The following is a 26,313-nucleotide window of genomic DNA, read 5'->3' as shown; positions in this document are numbered from 1 at the left end:
GGCACTGAATCTTTTTTCTGTTAGTGCTGATGTTTATTTTTAATTATTACAGAAATACAATTTGCACCATGAATGGTGCCAGTGAAAAAGAGATGTGTGCTGAATCTCACCCACCAGTCAGCTGAGCCTTAGAGCTGCCATTCTGCCTGTGAGTTACAATAATCACCAGCAATGAAGACGCAGACCTCCTCCTGCTATCTTGTCTCTTCTCCCAGGAAGACCAAGAAGAATTGGCTACATATCAAATTATCGCCTTACTTTTTACCTTCTTGCCTTTTCAGTTTTTATCCTCTCTTAGTTTACAGAATTTTCATAGTAAAAGGCGGGAAAAAAATAAGGATTTGCTTCTAAAGCTAGTTATGAAAAGATTGTGTCTAAATCTGGATAGGAGAACGGATGCTGTAAAAAGCTGTAGTGAGCCTGACCAGGCGGTGGCGCAGTGGATAGAGCGTTGGACTGGAATGCGAAGGACCAAGGTTCGAGACCCGGGGGTTGCCAGCTTGAGCGCGGGCTCATCTGGCTTGAGCAAAAAGTTCAATAGCATGGACCCAAGGTCACTGGCTCGAGCAGGGGGTCGCTTGGTCTGCTGAAGGCCCGCGGTCAAGGCACATATGAGAAAGCAATCAATGAACAACTAAGGTGTCACAATGAGAAACCGATGATTGGTGCTTCTCGTCTCTCTCCGTTCCTGTCTGTCTGTCCCTATCTGTCCCTCTCTTTGACTCTATCTCTGTCCCTGTAAAAAAAAACAACTAAAAAAAAAAAAAAAAAAAAAGCTGTAGTGATACTCATGAAGTCTGGACAAAGAAGTCTCATTGCTGAAGGTTTAGAAGATTCTCATGTAGCAAGCAAGCTACCAGCTGGATCATGATAAAAGGGACGGGCAGCAAGCATGTTTCAAAAAACAAAGAAGAAATTTAACAAAAAAAGAGACACATCTACTGTACAAACTGATTTTTTTTTAAATGGAGCTATATTATTGTAGTATGAGTAGTATAAATTACAAGATTCAAAGCAGTAGTGTAAGTAGACTGTAAAACATGCATGAAATTAGTGACTTGGGTAGAAATCTGTCAGTGCTACAAAAATACATATAAACAAAAATTTTTCTTCCTTTGATAAGTCTACAAGCTATAACATTAAGAGTATTTACATAATTTTATACTACATATGTGAAAAATATACCAAGCTAGAACAACATTGTTCTAAAGTTTGAAACATAATTCTGTCAAATAAAAACATTCTTCATATAATATTTGAAGTTAACAATAAGTTTCTGTGACAGTCAAATGAGTATCCCTCTAAATTTAATTTTGATTAGAATTTCGTTTCAATTGGTACCTGGAAGAAGATAGAAAGTTCTTGTTTTAAAAAATGTGTTAAATTCTATCCCTTTCAACAATCATATCTTGCATTTAAAATATCATCAATCTGATTAAAACTAGGAGCTAGAATTTGCCATAGTCATCAACAAATTTTTGTCTTGAACTTTAATAGTCAAATACCTTTCATTGCTACTTGTTTAACATAAAACCATGTGACACCAGGTTGTAAAATAAATATATTTTGAAGGCCTAATTTAACTTAAAGTAACAATGTCATTTCACATAGCAGTGTATTCATTCACATTTGTTCCATGTGGCACCCAAGCTCCAAGGGGCTGTGCGTGTCCATCAGGCACACTCGGTTGTCACATAAGCCACTCTGGTGGCTCACCCATGACTGCTCATCTGTCTTCCTCTCAGTAGTGCAAGGAGTGGGGGTTAAATGTGTCATATGGAGAAACGAGTATAAAATGGTGCTGACTACATTCTATTAGTTGGTTCTAAAGCTTTAATCAGGCATCAGGTTTAAATTCTGTTCTTATACTTTATCTTCTAAAACTTGGTGATGATTCTGAATCCAGCTCTTAGGCAGAGGGTTCTTGGGAAGGCTGTCTGCATGGGGGTTTAGGCAGGTGCTAAATTTGGGTTTCTTGGAAACCCCACCTTGGGAAATAAACACTGCTCATTCATTCTCAGCTCTCTGCTCATTTCACACCTGTCTGACTTTCTGGACTAGCTCTTTATCCAACCTTTTTTTATTTAATGTAACTCTTACCATTTCTTCTTTATTTCTAATCTAAATTCCATTTGCTATTTCTCTTAGACCTTTCTTCAAATAAGAGAAATACCACCAGCCACCTCCCATGCTTGAAGGCCATCATTAGATTCTTTCTCAGGACCCTTACTTTGATCTTCCATCAAAGGAACAGAGCACAGGTCTTGGCATCAAATCCTGTTGATCGATCTTGGTTCAAATCCTGTTGCTGTCGCTATTGTGTGTGACCTTAATCAAACTGGTTAAGTTCTCTAAGCCCTCCTAATTTCCTCATTTGTGAATTGAAGATATCTTCTTTGAATATTGTAAGGATTGAGATAACAAATATAATGCACCATCATGTACCTATCCTGCAGCAGATACCTGTCTTGTGGTTCTGCTTTTCCCAAACTATAGATATTCTCTTAGAGGACTGAATATTCTAAAAATAAATGTTCTAGAATGGAATGGGACTGTCCAGTTAAATGATAACTTGGCAGTTTTTTCCTAGTCAGGAAAGGAAGAAACTTAACTTGCTTTGCTGGAGTAGGTAGACATTGTGCGAGGGCCTTCCCATGTACCTGGGAGGCAGGAGGTATGTGTTAGTGTCTCAGCTCCATGACTAATTTGTCTATAAATAAAAAGAGCAATACTTTCCTACCTCATGGATCATTACAAGACCAAAAAAAGATGTTGGTTGTAAGTACTTTGAAGATATAAAAGTTTTCTTTGTGTATGCTCAATATTGCATTAGTTGAGATCTAGAATCCCTGTTTTTCATCCTGTCCTGGTTTGAGTCGTTTCTCCCAAAGCCTGTGTGAGATTGGTGTTGCTTCAGTTTTCTCAGCACGAGGCCCAGGGGCTCGAATAGTGCTGGACTCTCTGCAGCACGTGGAGCAGGCCTCAGTGCTCCCATGCTTGATTGTGTTGTGATGTCTACCGCTGGAGACTCATCTTACCTTACATTCCCAATTATGTAATCCTCCATATGTATTTGTGGTACAATCCAACTTTATTCCTGTTCCCTGAAAAAATAATCATAATAGAATAATGGATTAGGAACAATATTTTTAAATATTGGAAAATAAAGGGAAATTTAAGAAGCAAAGATATTTGGTTATACAAATGTGAATGTTATAATAAAGCTACTACCTGACTGGAATTAAACTTTGCAGTACTATAATCTTTTTTCATCAAAATATGCAAGACAGCATCATGGATTGTTAAGAAAAATATTGAGTCCTTGACTTCATCATCAAAAAATTCACACCGTACAAGCTTCTCAATGAAATCATCTGAAGAGAGAAAAGAAAGAATAGTTAGGAGGAAGTACTTGAGGCCGGGGATTTAATTTTCATTTGCAAATGTATATTTCATCAGTGTTTGGCTGTGTTTGGGGTCTGCAAAGGATACTGTCAGCACAGTCTTCTGAAACTAAAGGATATCTTTCTAATAAAAGTATATATATTGCCTGACCAGGCGGTGGTGCAGTGGATAGAGCGTCGGACTGGGATGCAGAGGACCCAGGTTCGAGACCCTGAGGTTGCCAGCTTGAGCGCTGGCTCATCTGGTTTAAGCAAAAGCCCACCAGCTTGAACCCAAGATCGCTGGCTCCAGCAACCTTGGTTGGTCTGCTGAAGGCCCACGGTCAAGGCACATATGAGAGAGCAATCAATGAACAACTGGGGTGTTGCAATGCGCAATGAAAAACTAATGATTGATGCTTCTCATCTCTCTCTGTTCCTGTTTGTCTGTCTCTGTCTATCCCTCTCTCTGACTCACTCTCTGTCTCTGTAAAAAGTAAATAAATAAATAAATAAAAGTATATATTTAATGCCCTAGGGTAAAATGTCTGAAGGAAAAGGTATAAATGAAAAAAATTTTCAGCAGTTCTTGAAAGCCTAGTGAGTTACTTGCCCCAGTTAATGATTGGCACATCACATGTGGCTTATTCGCAAAAACTGGGATTCTGCCAGAATAGGACACATGCTCACAAAGCAGTGCTCCACTGTCATTCTGGATCGCCAGACCTACTATTTGCCAGTTACTTCTGTAGTCCATTTCCCGAAGCTGCTGGCCACCCCACATTCCATCTCCAGCCACCTTGGAGGAATCTCTTTCTTGTAGGTGCGGCACTTGTTTGCACAGATCACTCAAAAAATATTACCTCAAAGCCCTGGCTGGGTAATATGAGGGGTCAGAAGATAAATTATGCATGAATCTTGCCCTCAGGATAAAGACCATTTATGTATACCTATAGTAATGAAAGGAGAAGTGTAGAATAAGAAAGGTGGGAAGCAATCTGATCTTTATCATCAGTGTTTTCTTAGTTCTTAAATTGATGACTAGCGCATACTCATCATTTTGCTGGATCAATAAGAGAGGTACAGATTATGTGCTATGACCGCTCAGAGGATGTAAGGTAAAGATTGTTTTCTCCTGGTGGGTGTCTGGGAAAACTTGACCAAGCAGATACCATTTAAAAGTGACTAAGATTTGGAGAAAAATGGAGGAAGAGAGAGTATGAAAACATGGAAGTGGAAAAGTCTGTTCACAGGCAAGCTTTCAACACTGACAGGACCGAGCAGTGACTGAAGGAAGGCGAGAGAGGGGCTTCAGTCTCCAGAACCCAGGACGAAGGTGGGTGGCACGTGGGGGGAAGAAGGTGACAGTTTTTGTTGAGAACTGAGAGGGATGCCAGGCAGCAGAGGCAGCAGGAAGAGGGACTTTGAAAAAGATGTGGGATGATGGAGGACTAAAATTGTTTACCAGATTATAGGGCTACTGAGATCAAGAGGATATTTTTAAGTGGAAGGAAGCCTTGAATCTAGATTTTAGGGACAGGAGCCAGTAGAAAGGGAAAATTAGAGATGCCACTTTCACACCTCCTCAGGACCTGTACCCCCAGGACCCTGTCAGGGCTGACTCCCTCACTCAGTCCAGGCCCTGTGCAAATGTCACACTGGCGGTCATACTTGCCTACCTGTCTAAAATAGCACCATCCTTGTTGCTCTGTCTCTCAACCAGCATCGTCCTTCACTGAACTTACTACCTGAAATATGTTTTCGTTTACTTATTATCTAGCTTTTCCTCTAGACTGTAGGATTCACGAGGGCAGGGGCTTGTCTTATTTGCAGCTGTGTTCTAGCACCTAGAACCTTCCCTGGGAGAGAAAGTCACCTAGTGAGATAGCATAGAGCTGCAGAATAATGTGATGTGTGTGTCCTACAGGTGCAAAAAGTCCGAAGGCCATGGTGCTCTGCCTGAGGAAGCAAGGAAGTCCTCACAGTTGCTGAGAGATAAACTTTTGAAGGAGTTGTCTAGTCAGAAAGTGGGATTGGAAGTCATTCTAGAGACAAGGACACTAGTTAGAAACTTCTTCCCCAGGGCCTAGATGAGAAATGATAAAGGTCTGGATTAAGGTTTGGAAAGTGGAGAGGAAGAGACTGAGTCAGGAGGCAATGTCTACAGGTGACTCATTGAATGTAGAAGGAAGGGGAGAAGGAGATATTAAAGATGGCTCCAGGGTTTCTACTTTGGGCAACTGGGTGTGTGGTGATGGCATGACTGAGATTGGAAAGGAGAAGGATAGTTTCTGGGGGGAGAATGATATGTTTAGTTTTGAACATGTGATTCTGAGGTGCCTGGGAGACACCCAGACAATTGAATACATGGATCTGCAGCTCAAAAAAGGGCTGGGAAATCATTAACAAAAGTCATAAGCATGTAGCAGACTGACTAGAAAGAGTCCACAGGATTAAGGTTTAAGGGTGAAGCCTGGGAAAGACGGACAGAGTGGGAGAGGACCACGTCAGACCCCAAGGAGCTGTGAGAGTGGCGGAGTGAATCATGATGGCCTTGCAGAAGCCGTGGAGAGACTTTCAAAGACAAATACTAAAGAAAGGGCCAAATGTTACAGCTTGATGAAAATGAGGCTGGGATGGAGGCAATCCGGACATTACTGATGACATCATCAGAGAGGTGAAGCAGAAACCAGGTTAGCATGGGCTGAAGAACAAAGGAGGCCAGGAAGACAAAACAAGCCTACTTTCCAGGAAGGTTAGAGTAGAAAATGGTTACATATTCACTTTTTACTGCCTATTAAACTAGGATTCAAATTGTAAGGTTAATTTAATTTAATCGACACAACTAAAATATAAAGAAACTATTTCCAGAGGGACTTCTATAGGCTCAACTACAAATTAGATTCCCTTCTTGGTGATCATAAAAACCAGCTGTTCTTGGAGAGACTCTCTAGATTGAGAGTTGGCAATAAACCTGAAGGGATTGTCAGAATATAAAAATAAAACAACTTACCATCAGTTCCAACGATATACACATCTACTTTGATCCTGATAAATTCTTGTAAAATCTGTCAAAAAGAAAGTAGACCCTTCTTGTGAAACAGTTTCACTTGTCAGAAATGTGAAGAAAACTGTCTTAATTATACCTAATGGATCACATATTGATTTCAGAACCTGTTATATTTTGAAAAGAGATAATGGTACAAAGACACTAAAGTTAAAAACAAGACTTTGTGACAGAAAGAAATAAATCCAAATGAAAGAACTCTCCTGATGAAAAAGTTAAAAGGGAAAAATGTTCTGCCTAAACTCTGATTTAATTTTAAATTTAGGGAAAAACAAAGGAGTCTTTTCAGTATGCCAGGATGCTGATGTCACTCCCTAATTTTAAAAGGTTTTTTCTATGAGATGATCTTGACTAGAGCTTTGTATATACATAAACATAAGAGAACCCTAGGACCCAGAAGCTGTTCATTATTCCTGTCCACAGTGATTGGATGTGTCTACTATCAACAAATCTTTATCCAACTTCTTGGTCTCTAGGCTAAGAGCAAATACCAGTAGTGATATCATTAAGGTCATGTAAGATGAGAAAAGGAGTTTATATTGTTGATATATGAGACATTGAGCTAAAAATTAGAGCTTTAGAGAAACACAACACACAACACTTAAAGAGTCCCTGTCCTTTGCGCTATCCTACTAGAATAAAAAGTAAATTATTATGTGTGTATTTTTTCCTTTAAAGATGACACAAACACAAAAATAAAGCAAGGAAAGAAAAAGCAAGCAGTCTTGAGTATTATGTGATGTTCTGATTCTCTTTTTAGCTTGACCTGTGGTGGCGCAGTGCATAAAGCGTCAACCTGGAATGCTGAGACCACTGATTCAAAACCCTGGGCTTGCCCAGTCAAGGCACATATGGGAGTTGATGCTTCCTGCTCCTCCCCTACCTTTTCTCTCTCTTCCTCTTCCTCTCCTCTCTATAAAATGAATAAATTAAAAAAATAAGGATTATTTTTTTCACATGTTTATTTATTTATTTACTTATTTTTATTACTATTATATTTTTTTGAGAGAGGAAGGGAGAGAGAGCGACAGGAACATCGAGCTGCTCCTGTGTGTGCCCTGATCGGGGAATCAAACTGGCAATCGCGTTCTAGGACGACACTCCAACCAACTGAATCATCAGATCAGGGCTTAATGTTTTGTTGATTTTTAGAGAGATAGAAGAGGAAGGGAGAGAGAGGGGAGGGAGAAGGGAAGCATTTGTTGTTCTACTAGGTCATACATTTTTTGGTTGCTTGCCGTGTGTGCCATGACCGGGGAACAAATCCACAACCTTGTCGTTTTGGGATGACACTCAACTGACTGAGCTAACAGGCCAGGGCCTAAGATTCTTTTTAAAGAGTTAGAATAAACTGAAGTTGATCCTATTTTCTAATTTTGTGTCCAGTTGACCCACACTTAATAGCTCTTATCTTAGTTCAGTTCTTATGTAGGCAGATTTATGTGAAAAACTAAGCAAAAAAGGAAAGTGTGGAATTTCTTAAATTTTCTTTTTATCTATTTCTGAAATTTTATTAGAAAATAATTTATTTTAGAAATGCAGACAAAACTGTGGAAAGAAAACAGACTGCAACCTGAAACCTGATTGTTTCAGTCCTGCTTTTAAGTGATATGTGACATTGTGACATTTATTCTTTCACATAGCTCCTTTTTTTTTGGGAAACAGACTGTTATTTAGCCAAATGAAATTTCATCAGTTTATAATAAAAGCCCCTATTTCACTTTCTCCCAAGAACTTTTTAAATCTTCTCGTCTTTTAGGACAATTTAGATTCAATGTCCATAAGGCTATGAGGGTGCCATAGGATTGGAATTTCAAAGGAGTGTGAGCAGTTGTCTACTAGCAGGTTCAACATACATTAGAATGTAGGTTTGATTGCCTTCAAAACTGACTGCCAGTCTCATGGGACATGCACTTTTAAAGAGTTCACTGAAAATGTCCACTTGCTCTCCCACTTTTTCCATGAAGTATGCTGAGATTAAAATGTACTTCTACTTAAGGGTATATGGTCTAAAGGAGTATCCTTCCACAAATACAATTTTCACCTTTTGTCACCGATTGATTGTTTCCATTAAGAAAAAAAGTTACCGTTTTGAGACCCCTCATTGAAGAAACATCAAGAAATGACACTGCTGAAAAATCAAGAATGAGACTATGCAGTTCAATTTTCGGGACCGTGATATTGAGAGGAAGATCAGCATTCCAGTCTATCTGGAAGGGTAGGTCTGCAGTATTGATGGGCTGATCCAGTTCTTCTATCTGATTGTTGTCCAGCTCCTCATCGAAATCTTTCAAGCCAGCAATGGTGCATATAAATCCTTTCTGCAAGAGAGGACAGTAACATGCATGATCATCCTGACCAAGAAATACATCTGTAGGCCGAAGATGACCAGTGATTTTCTGAAGCACAGATTCAAAGTTGGGTCAAGCAAATAAGATTGTAAATTTTTTTCTTTGGAGAAAAAAAATTGTTTCAAGAGAATAAAATTTTAAGAAGACCCCCAAAGATACCACTTTAAAATACCACACTAATTGACACATAAAATACCTTATTTATCTGGCATTTTATATAAAAGAATAGAACCAACATCTTGACCTGCATTTAACTAAGCCTTAGCTCTAACGCACAGAACGTGGTCAGGAAACTCACTGGCGTCACTTGCAGCAGGCCTTCCTTCTGCAGTTTTCGGATTTTCTTCACAGCTTTGTTGCGCTTGCGTAGAATTCGAAGTGGACTAAAGCCAACCTGAAAAAGGTCACTGCTGTGTTACAGTGTACTGGATATTTTGATAATTATATAGCATAATTCTAATAACTTTAAGGGGAGAGGCTGAGGGATTGAGACACATAATAGAGATATTTGGAATAAAGTGTAAGTGGTTCAAACAACATCAGTGAGAGCATTGTGCCAGACCTATGGTTTACGCAGTTATCGACACTTATAAACCTCTGTACCATCCAGGATTTATCCACAAATTATCCACAAAAGGGCCTAAACTCTAATTTGAACCTGTTTGTGAGTCCTTAAGGGATTTTATTTCATTTATTGAATATTGGTGGCATCTAATTAGTATTCTGCTCCTATGTAATTTTATTTTATTATAATGTATATTTTATGATATCTATTATAATATATTTTATTTTATAATTTTAGTATTAGATCTGAGGATAACCTTCATTTTCCCCTTTTCCAAGAGAAAGGTGTTTTTATGTGGCAATATGTAGCTCCAGAGTAACAGCTAAGGAGAATTATATTAAGTAATAAAAAAAAATCCTTGACAAAAAAAATGTAATTAGATTGAAAGATACTAGCTTAAGTGAAAAGGACAGTATATAAAGCCATACACACACACACACACACACACACACACAATATGATCCATTATTATAAAAAAATTGGGTAGAGAAATATTTGATGCATAGCAAACTACTACTACTAATAATCAGGGTTAAGGCAGAAGCACTATGCAAGGGACAGAGTTGCCCAGAATGCAGGTTCCGAAGGAAGTGTCAAGCTTGTGTTTCTTAACCTTAAAGATTGCTTCTTTGTCACCTTCTCTCCAGGCCACCGGGGACACTAAGTTGTTATTTTGTGTTAAATATTCATTTATATTATATTTATTAATTTCATTTATATTACAAAATTTGTTTGTTATTCTGAATCTCTTCAATGATAGTCAAATATTAAGTACTCTTGCTGTTTCTGAAGTTGGTTCCTCAAGAAAATCTGTAGGATAATATCTATTAAAAACCAGTAGCCCCAAATCTTGTCTTTTTACTTCAACAGCAGAATTTAATGAAAGATGACTGTATATTAGACACTGTCTGAAGACTCATTTTTCAACATATCGATGGAGCCCTTCTAAGGTAGTTTTTCACCTGCTCTGGGAACGGGGATACAAAGACACTAACCACTGAGCCCCAACATGTGTGTGGCCAATGTCCTTCTCCTGTCACAAAACAAACATTGTGTTTCTATATAGATATTCAGTGGAATTACAAGAAGGAATTGATAGTCTCTAAACTTACTGCATCAATAAGTTTCTGCTTAAAGAAATTAATGTTTGCAAAGTAAATAGGAGATGGGCATCTGAAGATTTTCACGCCTTCCAGTTCATACAGCTGTAAGGCAGAGAAGCAGTGTTAGATGGTGCCCAGCAGATTCATATCAGCATCAGTCAGCAAATCAATGTAAGAAATGGAGCTTCCTTACATCAGAGTAATCTTTTTTATTCTTGTAGATGTTGCTCCTTCCAACATTAGCCAGTGTGCTGCATTTTGGACTGTAGAAAAAATCAACACCATGTGAATCACTCATACACATTTGGGAGGTTTGTGAGGCTAACACTGATGTTTCTAGCATACCAAAACAGGGTCACTTTTCAAAATGTAAAGATTCATCATGTCATCAGAGACCCTGCAGGCCAAGCAGGTCTTGTTTTACTGATTCTTCCACAGCTCCTAAGACAGTGCCTCCCATCGACCATACTCCAGTTCACAAAGTGCTTCTATATGCCTCTGCCGTTTTGATTCTGAATATCAGTTATTTGGTGACATAAGGCAGATATGATTACCCAGCTGAATAGATGAGGACATAGAGAAGTATAATGATTTGCCTATCACCACTTAGTTTGTCCCTATGTTTGGTGAACCCCCACAAAATGAGTGAAGATATAAATGAGTAAATGAATGCGGAAACATCGCAATGTAAGTGTATTCCATCGGTCAATACATTATACAGAACTATGATAACCCTCTGTTTTAGAATTCCTTAGGCTCCTTAGAAGCCTTATTTTTCTGTCACATAACTAATCTACATAGGCTGAGTGACCACATAGTGGTAACATTATATGCAGTGGTTTAAAGAGTTGGGACTGGATGACTATTAAGAATCAATCATTCTAAGTGGCTTTTGTGAAATTCTAGGATGAGAGGGGCCTTTCAGAAATTTTCTTAATTCAGCTCTATGTTTTTCAGGTGGGAGTACAAGGTTACAACCTGTAAAGAGAAACAGCTCTCCACCAGATGTGGAGAATTTTACAATCTTCTCAGTAACATGTTCCTGTGGTTAAAAAGTCTAAGGCAAAGAAATTTACATGATTTTGTTGAATGGAGTGCAGCAGGGAGCAGACCATCAGCAGGTGGGACTGGGCTGATGCTCTAAGCTCAGGCCATTCTATTGCCCTTCATGGGTGAACAGCCTGAGGAAGAACTGACTGGCCAATCTTGATAAATTTGCATGCCTAACAGCTCAACTACTTTTCCCTTAACTAGTAACAAGTTTTTTCTCTTTCTGACACTGGTTGGTCAAAGTCTGCCAAGATACAGAGTGTGACAATCACTCACAATTGGGTCCTGAACACGATGGTCAGGAGCTGAAATGCCACGCTAGCTGCCAGGCCTAAAGCAAGTCCCAGGACAATGACAAAGATGAAGGTCATGATCCAAATTAGCTGCAAAAAGAAGACAACATATACACTACAATTGAGTCTGGTTCAAGTACAACGTCTTAGGTCCATTGCTATGAGAAAGCATGAATTTCTACAGACCACAGTGGAGACTGAAAGTGCTCAGGAGAATGGACCTGCCTCCAGAGGTCATTTCTGCTGGTTTAGGTTCTGAACCACAGAAACACATGCAGATATTTTAAAAATCCAAAGAGAGTGTATCCATTGCTAATCCCATCCTGATCCAAGTAAGGAAATGGATGAGTCTATCACAGTTAAAATTCCAAAACCATCCTGACCAGGTGGTGGTGCAGTGGATAGAGTTCCAAACTGGGATGCCAAGGACCCAGATTTGAAACCCCGAGGTCACTGGCTTGAGTGTGGGATCATAGACATGACCTCATGGTCACTGGCTTGAGACCAAAAGGTCACTGGCTTGAAGCCCAAAGTTGCTGGCTTGAGCCCAGGTCACTGGCTTGAGCAAGGGGCCACTGAAATACCTGGGGCCTCCCAGTCAAGGCACATATGAGAAAGCAATGAACAACTAAAGTGCTGCAATGAAGAACTGATGCTTCTCATCTCTCTCCCTTCTGGTCTGTCTGTCTGTCCCTATCTTCCCTCTGACTCTCTCTTTGTCTTTGTCTCTCTTGCTAAAATAAAATAAAATTCCAGAACCAGCTGCTGTTCCTTAAAATGAGGAAATAGTTGGTGTATAATATACTAATCTCTTACTCTTGTACTGCTGATTTCATTAATGGCTATGATCTCTATAAGAATTTTAGTATGCCAAAGGGGTGTGAAGACCCCCCAACAATTATCTATCAGGAATAAAAAAGTAAACCAAATGTAGTTTATTACTTTATGCTTGTAAAGTACTACAGTATATGTTAAGCATTTTTATGCCACAGACTTTGACCCTAATATAATTATGCATTCTGCTTCTCACAGCAAGTCATGTTGAGAGCAATGAGAGCCTTTATAGAGTATTTCCAAAAGTAATGCTTGTAATTTAAGTTTTTCACAGATTCTCTGGTAACTCACATAAGATGTAATGAAGAAAAGATCAAAGGAAGTTGTTTACTATTGTTTCCTGGAACATTTCCTACTTGCAAGAAGCCCATCTTTTTAAATTAAAATCCCAGAGAATGATCATTAGAGTATGCAGTTTAATGATAGTAAATAAAACAAAGGTCACTTTAACAGGTATACTGAAATAAAATTTCTCTTAGTTTACAATAACATAATCATGCATTTTACATCAGCATTTCGCTGCCTCTACTTACACAATCATACTTATCCTTCCGCCATAGTCTCCGTATTTCCGTGAACTGCATCAGCATTCCCTTTAAGTTCCCGAGAGCCAGAGCTGCCAACACAGACTGTGAAAACATAAACTGCAGATGTGCTTTCAGATAACCAGACACACCAGGCAGAAGCAAAGGTGAAGGCTGAAGATAAGCAAGTCCTTCAGAGGGCCTCCGAACAAAGGGCACGCCCTGTTCCGGTGTGCAGTGCCCAGGTCTGAGACGCTGACCTGTTGCCATGCATGACCTTGTCCCCACCACAATGACAGTGACATGCCATCGATGAGCTGACAACACACACTAGCCTGTACCTGGGGACAGGGAAAGGCAGATCTTAAGATATATGGTGGAAATAAAGTCTTCTCAATCAGAGATCGTCTAACGTGGGTCTTAGAGGTGGAAAGGGGGGTGCTCCTTGTTTAAAAAAAAGGTTTAGGGAGTTTGGGGTCCTAGAATAAGAATGAAAAACTTTGATGCTGTTCAGCAATTGTGCCATTTTGGAAGAAGCCGAAGATCACAGGGAATTTGACAAAGGTTTGAGGCATGCTCTCTGGGACAGCATGACCCATATCTGTCACATTCTCTGTTAGATATATACAGCAGGGGCTTAGTATATGAATGAGCACATGAGCTAATGAATTAATATTTCCAAAGCCCTGATGTTGAAACCACTGGAGAGTAGATTCACTGAGAGATCTGGGCAAAGAACTCGGCTCTGCTGCAGCAACACCGGAGGCTCCTGATTCCCCACCGCTCCCAGTGAGGTCCTAAGTCTCAGAGGCACAATGATGGTCAAGGTGAGAAATGCTGACTGGACAAGAATGCTCCCTTTCTTATCTGGATTTTAACACAATGATAGAAACATATCCCTAGCCCTGGCCCCCTGTTCAAGCTGTCCCATTCCAAATGGACTTGGAATTTGCATGCTGATTGCTTTCATACCACAAAAGCACAGTGTACAAAGAAACACCAAACAAGTTTTTATTTTTATATCTAAAGATCACTTAACTGGCCCTGGCAAGTTGGCTCAGTGGTAGAGAGTCGGCCTGGCGTGCAGGAGTCCCGGGTTCGATTCCCGGCCAGGGCACACAGGAGAGGAGCCCATCTGCTTCTCCACTTCTCCCCCTCTCCTTCCTCTCTGTCTCTCTCTTCCCCTCCCGCAGCCAAGGCTCCATTGGAGCAAAGTTAGCCTGGGTGCTGAGGATGGCTCTGTGGCCTCTGCCTCAGGCGCTAGAATGGCTCTGGTTGCAACAGAGCGGTGCCCCAGATGGGCAGAGCATTGCCCCTTGCTGGGCGTGCTGGGTGGATCCCGGTCGAGCGCATGCGGGAGTCTGTCTGACTGCCTCCCCATTTCCAACTTCAGAAAAATTTAAAAAAAAATCACTTAACTGATCTGGGCATTTTTTATTTTTACCAGTAACACAATTTAATACCTAACTAGTTCATTTTACTCACTGTGAATACAGGAAATTGTTTAGAAGACTACCTATGGTGTTTTAAATAACCTTAAAAAGAAATTGTACACAAATAAATGTTAATTAGAATAGTGAGCTTGGCCTGTGGTGGCACAGTGGATAGAGTGCTTACCTAGAATGCTGACGTCACTGGTTTGAAACCCTGGGCTTGCCTGGTCAAGGCATGTATGACAAGCAATCAATGAATAACTAAAGTGAAGCAACTATAAGTTGTCACTTCTCACTCTCATCCCCTTTCTCTCTCTGTAAAATCAATAAATAAAATCTTAAAACAAAAAAGAAATGATGAAACCTGGAAAAAGTCTGTAATCTAGTTAACAGAACTATAGCAATGTCAATGTACAGTTTTGATTATCATACTATACCTACTGAAATGTAGAAAAGAAGGCTCTTAGCACAAGTGACTTTTAGCAGAACTCACTTTCCCTAAAACAAAGACTTTTAGCAGAACTTACTTTTTTCTGAAAGACTCCCTACCCCTGGCTTTGAGGCGGCTTTCCCAGGCTGTGGCCTTGGGCTGGTTCTGCAAGGTTGCAGGTGTTCCCAGAATGTTTCTCCCTGAATTAATCTTATAGATAAACATTGTAAGAAAGCTTGTTTCACTGCTTTGTTTTACTGCTAGGCTTCCCCTCCTCCCCATACCCCAATCAGTATGTAATTTTGTCTTTAAAAGCTAGCCCTAAACTGTGTTTGGGGCCGCATGATTTGAACAACTTAGGTCTCCGTGTGGTCGCTGGCTTTAAAATAAAGACTCGTTAATTTGGCTGCTTAATTGTATGGCAAAACATCTGTTTCTTGCTGTTCTGATACAACACTATAGAATATGTCATCACTATGGTGGCTGGGGGAGGGTTCCATAAGACTCTATAATGAACCTTTTGCATTGGGGGACTTTAGCATAAAGTATGTCCAGTACCAACAGCAGAAGACACAATTTTCTTTTTATTAGGCATCATTTCCTACCTGGTCAGTATTCCATGGAAAACAATTTGAAACTATTTAAAATGAAATACATACACAATAGAGCCCTTAAAAAATAAAGATGCAGATCACTGAGAAGCCATAGAGAGGAATTTTACTGGTATCTCACTGTTATTAATATAAAGGATTAAATACATGTAAAATACTTAGAACTCTAATGATGGTTAGTTAGTAAGTGCCCAGGAAACATTCATTATTAGCTATCATTGTGGGTTATTTTGTCCCCCATAATGTTGGGTGAAACAAGGTCATTATAGACACATGGTCTAAGAAGATTTTGTCACATGAATCATTTATGGAAAGAGTTTTGATTTACATCCTGGACAATGTCCTTGCGTATTGTTTATTCACAAGAGAGATGAGATTCTATATGGCAATGGTTTCTTTAGTTTCTCCCAGTTGATGTGGGTGAGGGAGAGCCCAGTGCACACTTGGAAGAAATATAAGAGGGCAGAATTCTCTCTGTATGGGGGCTGTATATGCATTTATTTTACTGACATACACATTATTCTATTTTTTATAAAATAGAATATTTTATAAAAATATTCCATTTATGCCATTCCTTTGGAAATCAGGTTAGCATATGGAGAATTCCTATTTTTGGCAAACAGTACTCTGCACTGTTAAAGACAGATTTGGCTAGTGAGGCTTTCTTTTTTGGGTGACTGCACCGGGAATCCAGAAACCCAGGATGAAATTCATATTCCTGCTACCAACCCACAAGAAAAAAGATCTAGATATCAACCAATAAACCCTGGTTGGCTGTCATATTTTTATGTTCTTTGTAGTCACAAGCATAATAGAATGCTCATTGACTAATAATAAACAATAAGCTATTAAGGTTTATCATGTGCCACACCATGAGCTAAGTACTTTACCTACTTATTTTATTTGATTTTTGCAGCAACTCTGTGATGTGGGTGCTATTTCCCTCCCTATTTTACAAATGGGGAACTTAAAGTTGAGAGAAGTTAAGTGCTTTGCCCAAAAGCCCACAGATACTTGGCAGAGCCCGGATCAGAAGCAGGTCCACAGGACTCTAGAGCCGGTTCTACATCCTGCTTCACAATCATATCAACACCACAAAGAACAATGTGTTTAACTGTTGGTTGGTTTTCCTAGAGATCCTGTGCTTTCCAGAGTCTGATGTTAGGTTTGTCATCTGGGTGTGGCAGCAGTTTATAAAACATTCACCTAAAGTTCAGAGATTTCAGTTCAGGAATGGACAGAGGAGCCAAGGACAGAGCATGTCTGTGATCAGCTATATGTTCCCATCTGCCATCCGACAGCTTTGGTCTTGGAGTCAAGCCAAGCTCTGGGAACTGCAGGGTGGATTCCTGAGAACGGGTTGTGTAGCTGATAGCACCGTTCTCTGATTTGATCACCTCAGCCTTTCAAAAACCTCCACTTCAGTCAATTTGTACTGAAGCCACAGTGCTGTGATAAGGTGCCAAAGAACTGTAAAACTTAGCATTAGCAATGCCATTTTAAAGAAGAAAAGTCAGGCCTCTTACCCCCTCCTTTCTGTGGAGAAAGGAAAGAGAAGAATACAGGAGCTTCCTAGCTTAAAAGAACGTCTCGTCACAGTTTAGCTGATTCCTAGAATTCTCTGAAAAGGTGCCTGGGGCCACTTGCCACACAGAGCAAAGAAGTTAGAACTTATCTGAAAACCTTAGAAAACAATGTTTATGTACCTTAATCAAGAATTCCTATCTCAGACTCACCCTAAAGTCATGAGAGTAACGTATACCTCTAGACAAAGGGATCAAAAACCCCTCTTTACCCACTCCAACCTGTACTTAATTTTATATAAAAGCAGGCTCAGAACTGTATTAGGCCCTACATGATTTGGGATTGTGCCCAATGTAGCTAGCCAGCTAACTAACAAACTCCTCAAAAATTCATCTGGACTTGGTGTCTTTATGGAACTCGCAGGTTACATGACAACATCTGGAGGCCCCAGCGAGATTCTGGTGTTCCGCGTCACTGGATAGAGACACCTGGACCGGCTGGCCTCTCTGGAAGGTTGCCTGATCTCGCTGAATCTCTAGGAGAGGCGCCCCCTGAGACGTTCCAGAGCTCCAGTTTCCCTGTGAGTCTCAAACAATTTCTTGGCAGACACCTCCCAGTCCCTAAAATTTGATGATTTGGCACAGAAATCAAGGATTGTAAATTTTACCTCTGGAGGTAGGTAAAGCAAATATTTTGCTTTATTAAATTCTAGATTTCTGTCTGTTTTGAATTCTAGCTTTTCTGTTTGTGACTAGTCAATCTGGAACTATTGTGAAAAAAGATTGGACATGATTGGACTTACGCAATAGGCTCTCCAGGCCAAGATGTTGGCAGAGAGTTAAGTCCTACTTCAAACTTCCTGGGACATGTCTGTTTGTGTTCTCAGAGAAGACATTAGTGGGACTGAGTTAAGTCCTTCCTCGAACTTCCTGGGATACCTTTGGACTGTCTGTCCATTTTGAGATCTCTTTCTTCGCTCTTATTATTTCTGTTTAAAAACCCCTGAGTGATTGGTGTGTAAATGCAGATCTCTGGTGCCTGCACCTGAGTTTCCAGTTTGTGGCTCCACCAATACTATGAGATGCTTAAGCTCCCATGAGGGACACTGCCAGGCAGACACCTGAGTGACTCCTCACGAGGCATTCCCTGTTTCTTGTTTGTCTTGTTCATCAGACTGTGTCTAAAAGGTCAGGTGTTAATATAAATATACGTGGTAAATGGCCTGTTCTGAAGTTTCTCTTTGTTCGTCAGAGAAATCTCTTGTGTCATTTTCTAGTTTGAGCCACCTTCCTTGGATTTGCTAGATCTCTTTTCTTGGATCTAAGACCTCTAGTTTTAAGGCTCTCTGTCCCATTTTCCCCAGAGGAAATTGCTTTTTCTGTTAGCTCCTATCTCTCTTTTGTGTGAGGCACTTAGTCTTAAAGAGGCGATTTCAATTGGAAATTTGTGGCTTAAAATGAGAGGACAAAGTGAAAGGAAATTTGTAAACTCCATATGGTTTAGTGGCCGTCTGCCAGAAGCTGAGGGAAACCTTGTCCATCTCCAGGTCTGACCTAGTCAGGGGTGTATACTGACTGGCCTATACTAAGGAGAGTGAATATCCCAAGGTGGACTCAGCAGATGGTTGTCACTTTTGAAAATCAACTCTGAGAAAACTATTCTAAAGCTCCAAATTATAAAAAATAGCAAAGCAAAATTTATAGAAATATTATATTGCTTAAAGCTAAAACTAACTAAAGACCTAAGAGAGTGCTGGAGGAAGTATAGAGAAGAAAAGATTAGAACTTTTCTTTAGAAGAATCTTAGAGAAAGAAAAGAAAACAAGGCCAGATGGAAATGTTTGGAAGATAACAAACCATAGATGTGGACCTTGCTGGTTATCAGTTCCTTGAAATGAACTAAAGCTTCAGGAAGGAGATTGGGTAATGGGATCATGAGTGATAGGATTATGCGTGATAAGATCATGAGAGATGGGATTATCAAAACCAGACCCCCTGGCTGCTTCTCTCATTCCCCTCCCTAAGACATGAAAGTCACATAGGCCCTCCATAGGTTAGGAGTAGTGACTTGTCGCCCTCCACTGGTGTGTGAGAAGTTGTGTGAAAGAGAATGAATGCGGAATAAATGAGACTGACACTAGGAGAGGGTTCTGACTCTCTCCCACAGGGCCAAAGAGAGCATTGGATCCCCTCCAAATTTCCCCTACCCTTCCCCAATTCCTTCGTGTGGTATAATTGTTGTCTGACATGGGAGGCATGAGGTTCACAGGGGAAACCCACTGCTTTAACCATGATTGTCAAGAATTGTAAGAAAGGGTTCTCAGGGGATTATGGGGTTACTATGTCCCCGTGGAAATTGAGGACCTCATGTGAACTAGAATAGCCTGCTATTGGGAAAATGAGTTTGTAAAATTTGTGTTTTTTGAGTTTGCTACTTTTATTGTTAAAAATAGTGCTGGGCAGTCACTCAGAGCAGGGCAATTGATTGAAAGTGGCAGATTGATTTACATTCCTGCTTTGGATTGAATTACATTCCTGCTTGGGAGGGGCCATTTTTTTGCTAATGTCTTCTGGAGATGAGGCAGAGAAAGAAGCCAAGTTTGCAAAAAGAAAAAAAAAAAAAAAGGGAAAAAGCAGCAGGGATAGTGCCGCCTCCATAGTGTTCAAGACCCCTGCTGTGCTCACTTATGCTCCAAGGAGTGGTGCCAAGTGGCGACTCCTCGCACAGCTCCCGGCGCCTGCTCCCCCTTACACACCAGGAATCCCAGGCACCCCAGCCGGCCGTTATATTGACTTGATGGTGTAAAGCACTGTAGGTCAAAAAGAGTGTTAGCATCTCTTATGCCAGCTGGATAGCTATGAAATAGTGAGTGCATTTTGACCATTCCTTATTTTTCTCAGTAAATTAGTGGTTCATTGAGGGGTGGTAGTTTACAATCCACTATTGTAAATTGTAATAAATTTGAACTATGAGGCATATAAAATTGTATACTCTGCCAAATATGAAGATTTCCTTTTGTACCAAGGATCCATTGTTGTGGAAAAAATATTTTCTATGTTAGAAATGCATACTATTTCAAAAGTCTTTTGTTAATTCTCCCTTTTATTTGCAATTTCATAGCCCTGTGATGTTAAAATCTTGGTTTAAATATTAGGAGCTATGTAATGATTATTAATAATATCTTTTTATACAGTGTATAAATGTTCAGCTTATTATCATTTCTGAAGCAGTTAAAGGGGTAAGGTCCAGTCTGCTCATGAGCATGTAGACCATGGAAGCACTATTGTTCAATATTAAGTAACCAAACCCAGAGTGACAAATATTACTATTGATTAATGGTAGAATTCTCAACATAGTAGGTGGAAAGGAGAAAATAGATGACTAATTGTGGTAGTAGGAAACATTTAACTTTTGTGCCCATATTAAAAGGGCTAAGGGATATGAACAGAAATCTGTTTCTCTTGAGCTTTTTGGACATTTTCTGTTAGGGTGCATAAAGTTACAGCATAAATAAGGTATGTTTTCTTAGAATGTAAAAGGGATTTATGATGAAGTAGAGTATAAGATTTATTTTATGAAGTACTGGTCATTCAGTTGATGGTTTTAACTAGATCTTTAGAATTAGAGGCATGGATGTAATAGGACATAGTTTAAATCCCTTTCTCCCAAGTGACCTATAGAATTAGAAAGTTCAGAATCCCCTTTCTAGGGGAAGCCTCAAGCCCTAACAGGACTGTTAGAATCTGTACTGTACATATACTTCCCCACTTAGGACAACCAAGACCACCTCAAGAAAATGTTTCTGGTTGCCTGGCCTAAGCGGGACCCTAACACCCAAGCAAGAGAGGGAATTTTGGACACTTTCCACCAGTTTCTGTTGTCCAGGATCAGGGAAGATACTAAGAAAAAGAACCATAAAGTTGTCTAAGGTGTCAGAAGTTATTCAGGATCCTGAAAAGACCCCTGCAACTTTCTTAGACTATGGAAAGCTTACAGAGTCTATGCACCTCTAGATCCAGAGGCACCAGAAAATGCTAAGGCAGTCTACTTAGCCTTTAGATAGCATTCAGCTCTAGAAATTAGAAAGAAAATGTATTATAAGTTTTTTAAAAAGGAAGAAACATCAGCTGCTAAAAAAAACTAAGCATTTTGGAAGGGACATTGCTCCTCCCTCACTCACATAACTCTTTTTGGCCCCTAAGATGGCTGATTAGTCAAAGACTGGTAAGATTCCTGAAGGCAGGAACAACCTAAGACAGACACAGTTGAAGAGGGGCCATCAAGAGAAGGCTTAAGAACTAACAAAAGTGAGGCTCAAACCCTTACCCCAACAATGCAAGAAGTCTGCTCCCCTGAAATAGTGGCCATCATTCACTGTCCAGGGCACCAAAAGAGGGGGACTCCCTAGAAACTCAAGAAAAACCAAGCAGCTGATGATACTACCAATAAGATAGCCCTAAAACCAGTAGAGTTTTTAGGAAATTTTAGTAACTTTACTAGAACCCTTGTTACAAAAGGTTTTTTTTGCAACCAATTAGAAAAAGATTTTGCCAGCAGGAAAGACACAACTAAAAATAAGAAGAAATAATTAGAAAAGTTAGACTTAGAATCTACTGCAGATTGTTCGAGTGTTTAGTGTTGTGCCCAAATAAATACTAAGCAAAGTAAAGAAATTATAAAGAGAAACAAGAAGAGAGGAACTTTTCCAGGTGAACATTTAGAAATAAATTTTATGAAGTAATTGACACCTTTCTAGAATAGATAAAAGCTTTTCCTACTAGAAATGAGACCACAGTAACAGTTATTAAGAAATTGCTATATTAAATTATTCCCAGATTTAGCTTGCCCATTAATATTGGGTCTAATAATGGGCCTGTATTTGTATCCAAGATCTCACAACTAGTAGAAAAGGCACTCAATATTAATTGGAAATTACATTGTGCCTACAGGCCCCAAAGTTCAGGGCAGGTATAATGCATGAATTGGATCTTAAAGGAAACATTAACCAAATTTGTTTTTGAAATTGATGAAAAGAGGCCCACCTTACCCTCCTTAGGGCAAGGTACACCCCCTAAAGGGAAGGATTCACTCCTTTTGAAATAATGTTTGGGAGACCCCCCTCCCTTATCACCAAAACCCAGAGAAGAAATAAAAGCTGAGTTAAGTAACCACTTCTTCCTTAAATATGATACTTACAGGGTCTGCAGATTACTCAGCAGGCTGTCCAAAAGACTGTCTAAGAGGCACCTCCAGCACTGCCAGGAGATCCAGTATATCCCTTCCAGTCTGGGTAAAGAAGTACACTACCCAAGGACTGACTCTCACGTGGATGGGTCCACACACTGTGATCCTGACCACTCCCATTGCTGCCAAGGTAGAAGGCATACCTGCCTGGATTCATCACAGCCGGTTGAAGCCTGCAGCCCCAGCGGAGATGCCCTCATGGACAGCAGAGACTGACCCTACCTACCCTTGTAAGTTGACCCTGAGAAGGACAACATGCCTTGCTCCAGCCACGAACCGAGAGCTGGCTGGTCCACTTATGACCGAAGCCTGAGGAACCTCCCCATAGGGCTCCTTATAATTAGACTCTGGGGAGGGTGGGGAACTAGGACAGAGGACTGTGAACTGTGTATTCATATCACAAAGGAAGGCCAAAAGGTCTCCACCACCTTGCTTTTCTATAGCTTCTATGAGTGTGAGGGAACTCAGAAAGGGACCTGTACCTATAATCAGACTCAATATTCATTATGTGACCCAGGGAATGACCAACCAATATCTGTTATAGCTCCACAGACCCTCCTACTGAAGTAGTGTTTGAGGGAAAAATAGCAAAAGGAGGAGGAGTTTGGGGATGGAAGGTTGGGCCAACCATGACTCAAACTAGGGTCTAAGGAAAGCCAGAACAATTCACCTTATGTTTTGATGCATGTGCTGCTATAAATCACACAGAAAAGGGGTGCAGGTCTCCCAGGTAAGAGAGAGCTATAGTGTAAATGAAAAGTATATATGTGCTCATAGCTACTCCTGTGGAATAAGCTGTTACTATTGGTCATGTGTCTGATGGAGTACTTGGGAAAAGTCACCTCTAAAAAGAAAGAAGTATATTTTAAGAGAGGGGTAGCTCTGTCAAACTGCACCACACAGGGGTGTAATCCTTAGAGCTGATCCTAACCAATCCTCTAACCCCCCACTGGAAGGCTGGAGAAGTGCTAACACTTGGCATTGATGGGACAGGGCTGGCTAGATCCCATTGTTCCAATTGTTATTAGAGGTCAGATACTGGACCATCCTGCACAAGCCTTCCAAGTATATGTCTTTTTATAAGGAAGCAACTGAACCTCTACCTCCACCCCCACAGTCAACTAAGAACTTATTCCTAAGGACAGCTGAGGGGATAGCCCATTCCCTAAATGTCACCTCTTTCTATGTATGTAGAGAACTCTTATGGGGGACAAATGGACGTGGGAAACCAAGGAACTAGTTCCCACAGAGGCTAGGCCAAATGTAACGACCCCCTGCACCTCTGATGACAGCCAATGGTATCATAGGGCAGCATAGTATCATATCATTTAAAACATAGTATCATAGGGCAGCACTTATTAGCCAGAGGAGGAGGAGATCTGACTGGATCAGTTGGAGAACTGACTTGCCTTGGACACGGTATTATAATGCCACCTCCAAGCAGAGTGTGTGGTGAGGAAACCAGACAAAGAGAAATCCATTGGCCAGGTTCCCTGAGCTAACTGGAGCCTAGTGGGACCCAGGCAGGGCCAGAGACTGGATGGCACCATGTGGACTTTACTGGATCTGTGGGAACAGAGCTTATACCTGTCTCCCCAAGAATTGGGAAGGAAGCTGTGTAATAGGTATGATAAAGCCTCCTTTTTCGTCTTGCCTCTGAAAACAGGGGAACTTCTTGGCTACCCAGCTCCACAGCCCTTACAATGGGTAAAAAGAGAACTCCAGATAGGAGACTGGAAAAATGTTGAGTGGCCCCCAGAGCAGATAATCCAATACTATGGACCTGCCACCTGGGCAAAGGATGGATCTTGGGGGCACCACACCCCCATTTACATGTTTAACTGGATTATCTGATTGCAGGCAGTTTTGGAAGTTATTACCAATGAGACTGGGAGAGCCCTAACCCTCCTTGCACATCAGCAAACTCAGATGAGAAACACCATTTATCAAAACAGATTAGCACTAGATCAGTGGTTCTCAACCTTTCTAATGCCGTGACCCTGCAATACAGTTCCTCATGTTGCGGTGACCCCAAACCAAAAAATAATTTTGGTGGCTACTTCATAACTGTAATTTTGCTACAGTTATGATTCGGAATGTAAATACCTGATATGCATTATGTATTCTCATTGCTACAAATCAAACATAATTTAAACATAGTGATTAATCACAAAACAATATTTAATTATATATTGAGAAATATTTATTACTAATGGACCTCCTTACCTAGTGTATTGGGGCTACCATTCCGTAAATAGCTGCTTAACTAATGGATCTGTTTTTTCCAGATTAGTGGCAAGTTTTCTATATAGAACAGTGTGAACTACATCATAGGATACACTGCAGTTTCTGCACAGCATGGTATCTTTCAGGGCTCTTTCACACTAAAAAGCAGCGGTTTCTGCGGTGGAATCCACATCTCATTTACTTCAATGAGAGACCCGTGGATTCTGCAGAAGAGAGATCCCCTGTACAGCAGAAATGACAGTTTCCGATACATTTCTTCCTCTCCTATTCAAGTCAATGGGAGGCCGCAGCAGATTCCGCTCAAATATAGAGCATGTTGCTTAATTTTTTTCCACGCTAGAACTTTTCCTAGAGCAGAAAAATTCCAAAGGTGGAATCCGCCACCCCCAATAAACTTCTATAGGAGGCAGATCTTTTACATTGCAGAATCCGCACAGCAGATTCCTCAGTGTGAGGCCTCTTTCAGTCTATTGGGGGTGGTGAATTCCACCTTTGGAATTTTTCTGCTCTAGGAAAAGTTCTAGCGTGAAAAAAATTGAGCAACATGCTCTATATTTGAGCGGAATCTGCTGCGGCCTCCCATTGACTTGGAGAGGAAGAAATGTGTCAGAAACTGTCATTTCTCTGCCTCTTATTGAAATCAAAAGGAGGCTGTGCAGGCGCTAGAGTGGCTCTGGTTGCAGCAGAGCGACACCCCGGAGGGGTAGAGCATCGCCCCCTGGTAGGCAGAGCTTCGCCCCTGGTGGGCTGCCGGGTGGATCCCAGTCAGGCGCATGCGGGAGTCTGTCTGACTGTCTCTCCCCGTTTCCAGCTTCAGAAAAATACAAAAAAAAAAAAAAAAAAAAAAAAAAAAAAAAAGGAGGCTGTGGCGGATTGTGTGGTAACCCGAGATTCTCAGGAGCTCTCTTCCACAAAATTCGCCACACTCCCAATGAAATCAATAGAAGGCAGATTCAATGCCGGAAACCGCTGATTTCAGCAGTTTCCTCATTCAGAATATGGGAAAATAGTGGGAGATATGGGAGATAATTATACATTGGGGAACAGTGTGAACTACATCTGATAGTGGTCTCTTATAGTATAAGACCGATGTAGTTCACTCTGTGTAAATGTATGGTGCTTTGTGTAAGTGTAAGCTGCTTTGTGTACTGTGTAATGATTACACACAAAGCACCTTACACTTACACAGTATTGTGTGTATGGTGTGTGTACTGTTTTTACATTATTAACCTTTTTTACACCAGCAGGCTCTCTTGGCTCTCCACCTCTTGCCTCTCCGCCGGCGCTTGCTGCACCCGCCCACTGATGACGTCAGCAAGCGCCGGACACACGTAATGCGCTGCTATGGACGAGCGGCCACGCTGTGGAGCATTCTCCCCGCTTCCCCCACCCCTTAGGCCCCGGATGGATGATGCAATCACATCACCTCTGCGCATGACCGCAGGCATTCAGTTTGGAACGCACGTCCATAACAGCGTGTGTTCAAGCTGAATAGCGCTGCTGCAGACGGTAGCGTGGCTTCTCAGTGGCTAAAGCCATCGGAAATATGTATTTTCCGATGGCTTTAGGTGACCCCTGTGTTTTGGTCATTTGACCCCCGCCGGGATTGCGACCCACAGGTTGAGAACCGCTGCACTAGACTATCTGTTAGCAG

At 40.8% G+C, this 26,313-nt stretch overlaps 1 protein-coding gene across 4 annotated transcripts in view; it reads right to left on the bottom strand.

Annotated features, from left to right (window-relative positions):
- Positions 1–776: 776 nt before the first annotated feature.
- The window catches only part of SLC26A3 (solute carrier family 26 member 3), a 46,335-nt gene continuing 20,798 nt past the window's right edge, over positions 777–26,313 (bottom strand). For all 4 annotated transcript variants that reach the window (XM_066341379.1, XM_066341377.1, XM_066341378.1 and 1 more), the window contains 10 exons: positions 13,180–13,275; positions 11,796–11,902; positions 10,663–10,732; positions 10,479–10,571; positions 9,100–9,195; positions 8,538–8,771; positions 6,397–6,451; positions 3,232–3,374; positions 3,039–3,104; positions 777–1,341 (listed from right to left, as the gene is read on the bottom strand). In XM_066341379.1, coding sequence (XP_066197476.1) covers positions 1,318–1,341; positions 3,039–3,104; positions 3,232–3,374; positions 6,397–6,451; positions 8,538–8,771; positions 9,100–9,195; positions 10,479–10,571; positions 10,663–10,732; positions 11,796–11,902; positions 13,180–13,275 — 984 coding nt within the window. In that variant the 3' untranslated portion in view covers positions 777–1,317. The remainder of the gene's footprint in view (positions 1,342–3,038; positions 3,105–3,231; positions 3,375–6,396; positions 6,452–8,537; positions 8,772–9,099; positions 9,196–10,478; positions 10,572–10,662; positions 10,733–11,795; positions 11,903–13,179; positions 13,276–26,313) is intronic.

The sequence above is a fragment of the Saccopteryx leptura genome, chromosome 6 (genome assembly GCF_036850995.1).
Source record: "Saccopteryx leptura isolate mSacLep1 chromosome 6, mSacLep1_pri_phased_curated, whole genome shotgun sequence".
NCBI classification, from domain to species: domain Eukaryota; kingdom Metazoa; phylum Chordata; class Mammalia; order Chiroptera; family Emballonuridae; genus Saccopteryx; species Saccopteryx leptura.
This window is presented reverse-complemented; position numbering and strand designations above follow the sequence as displayed.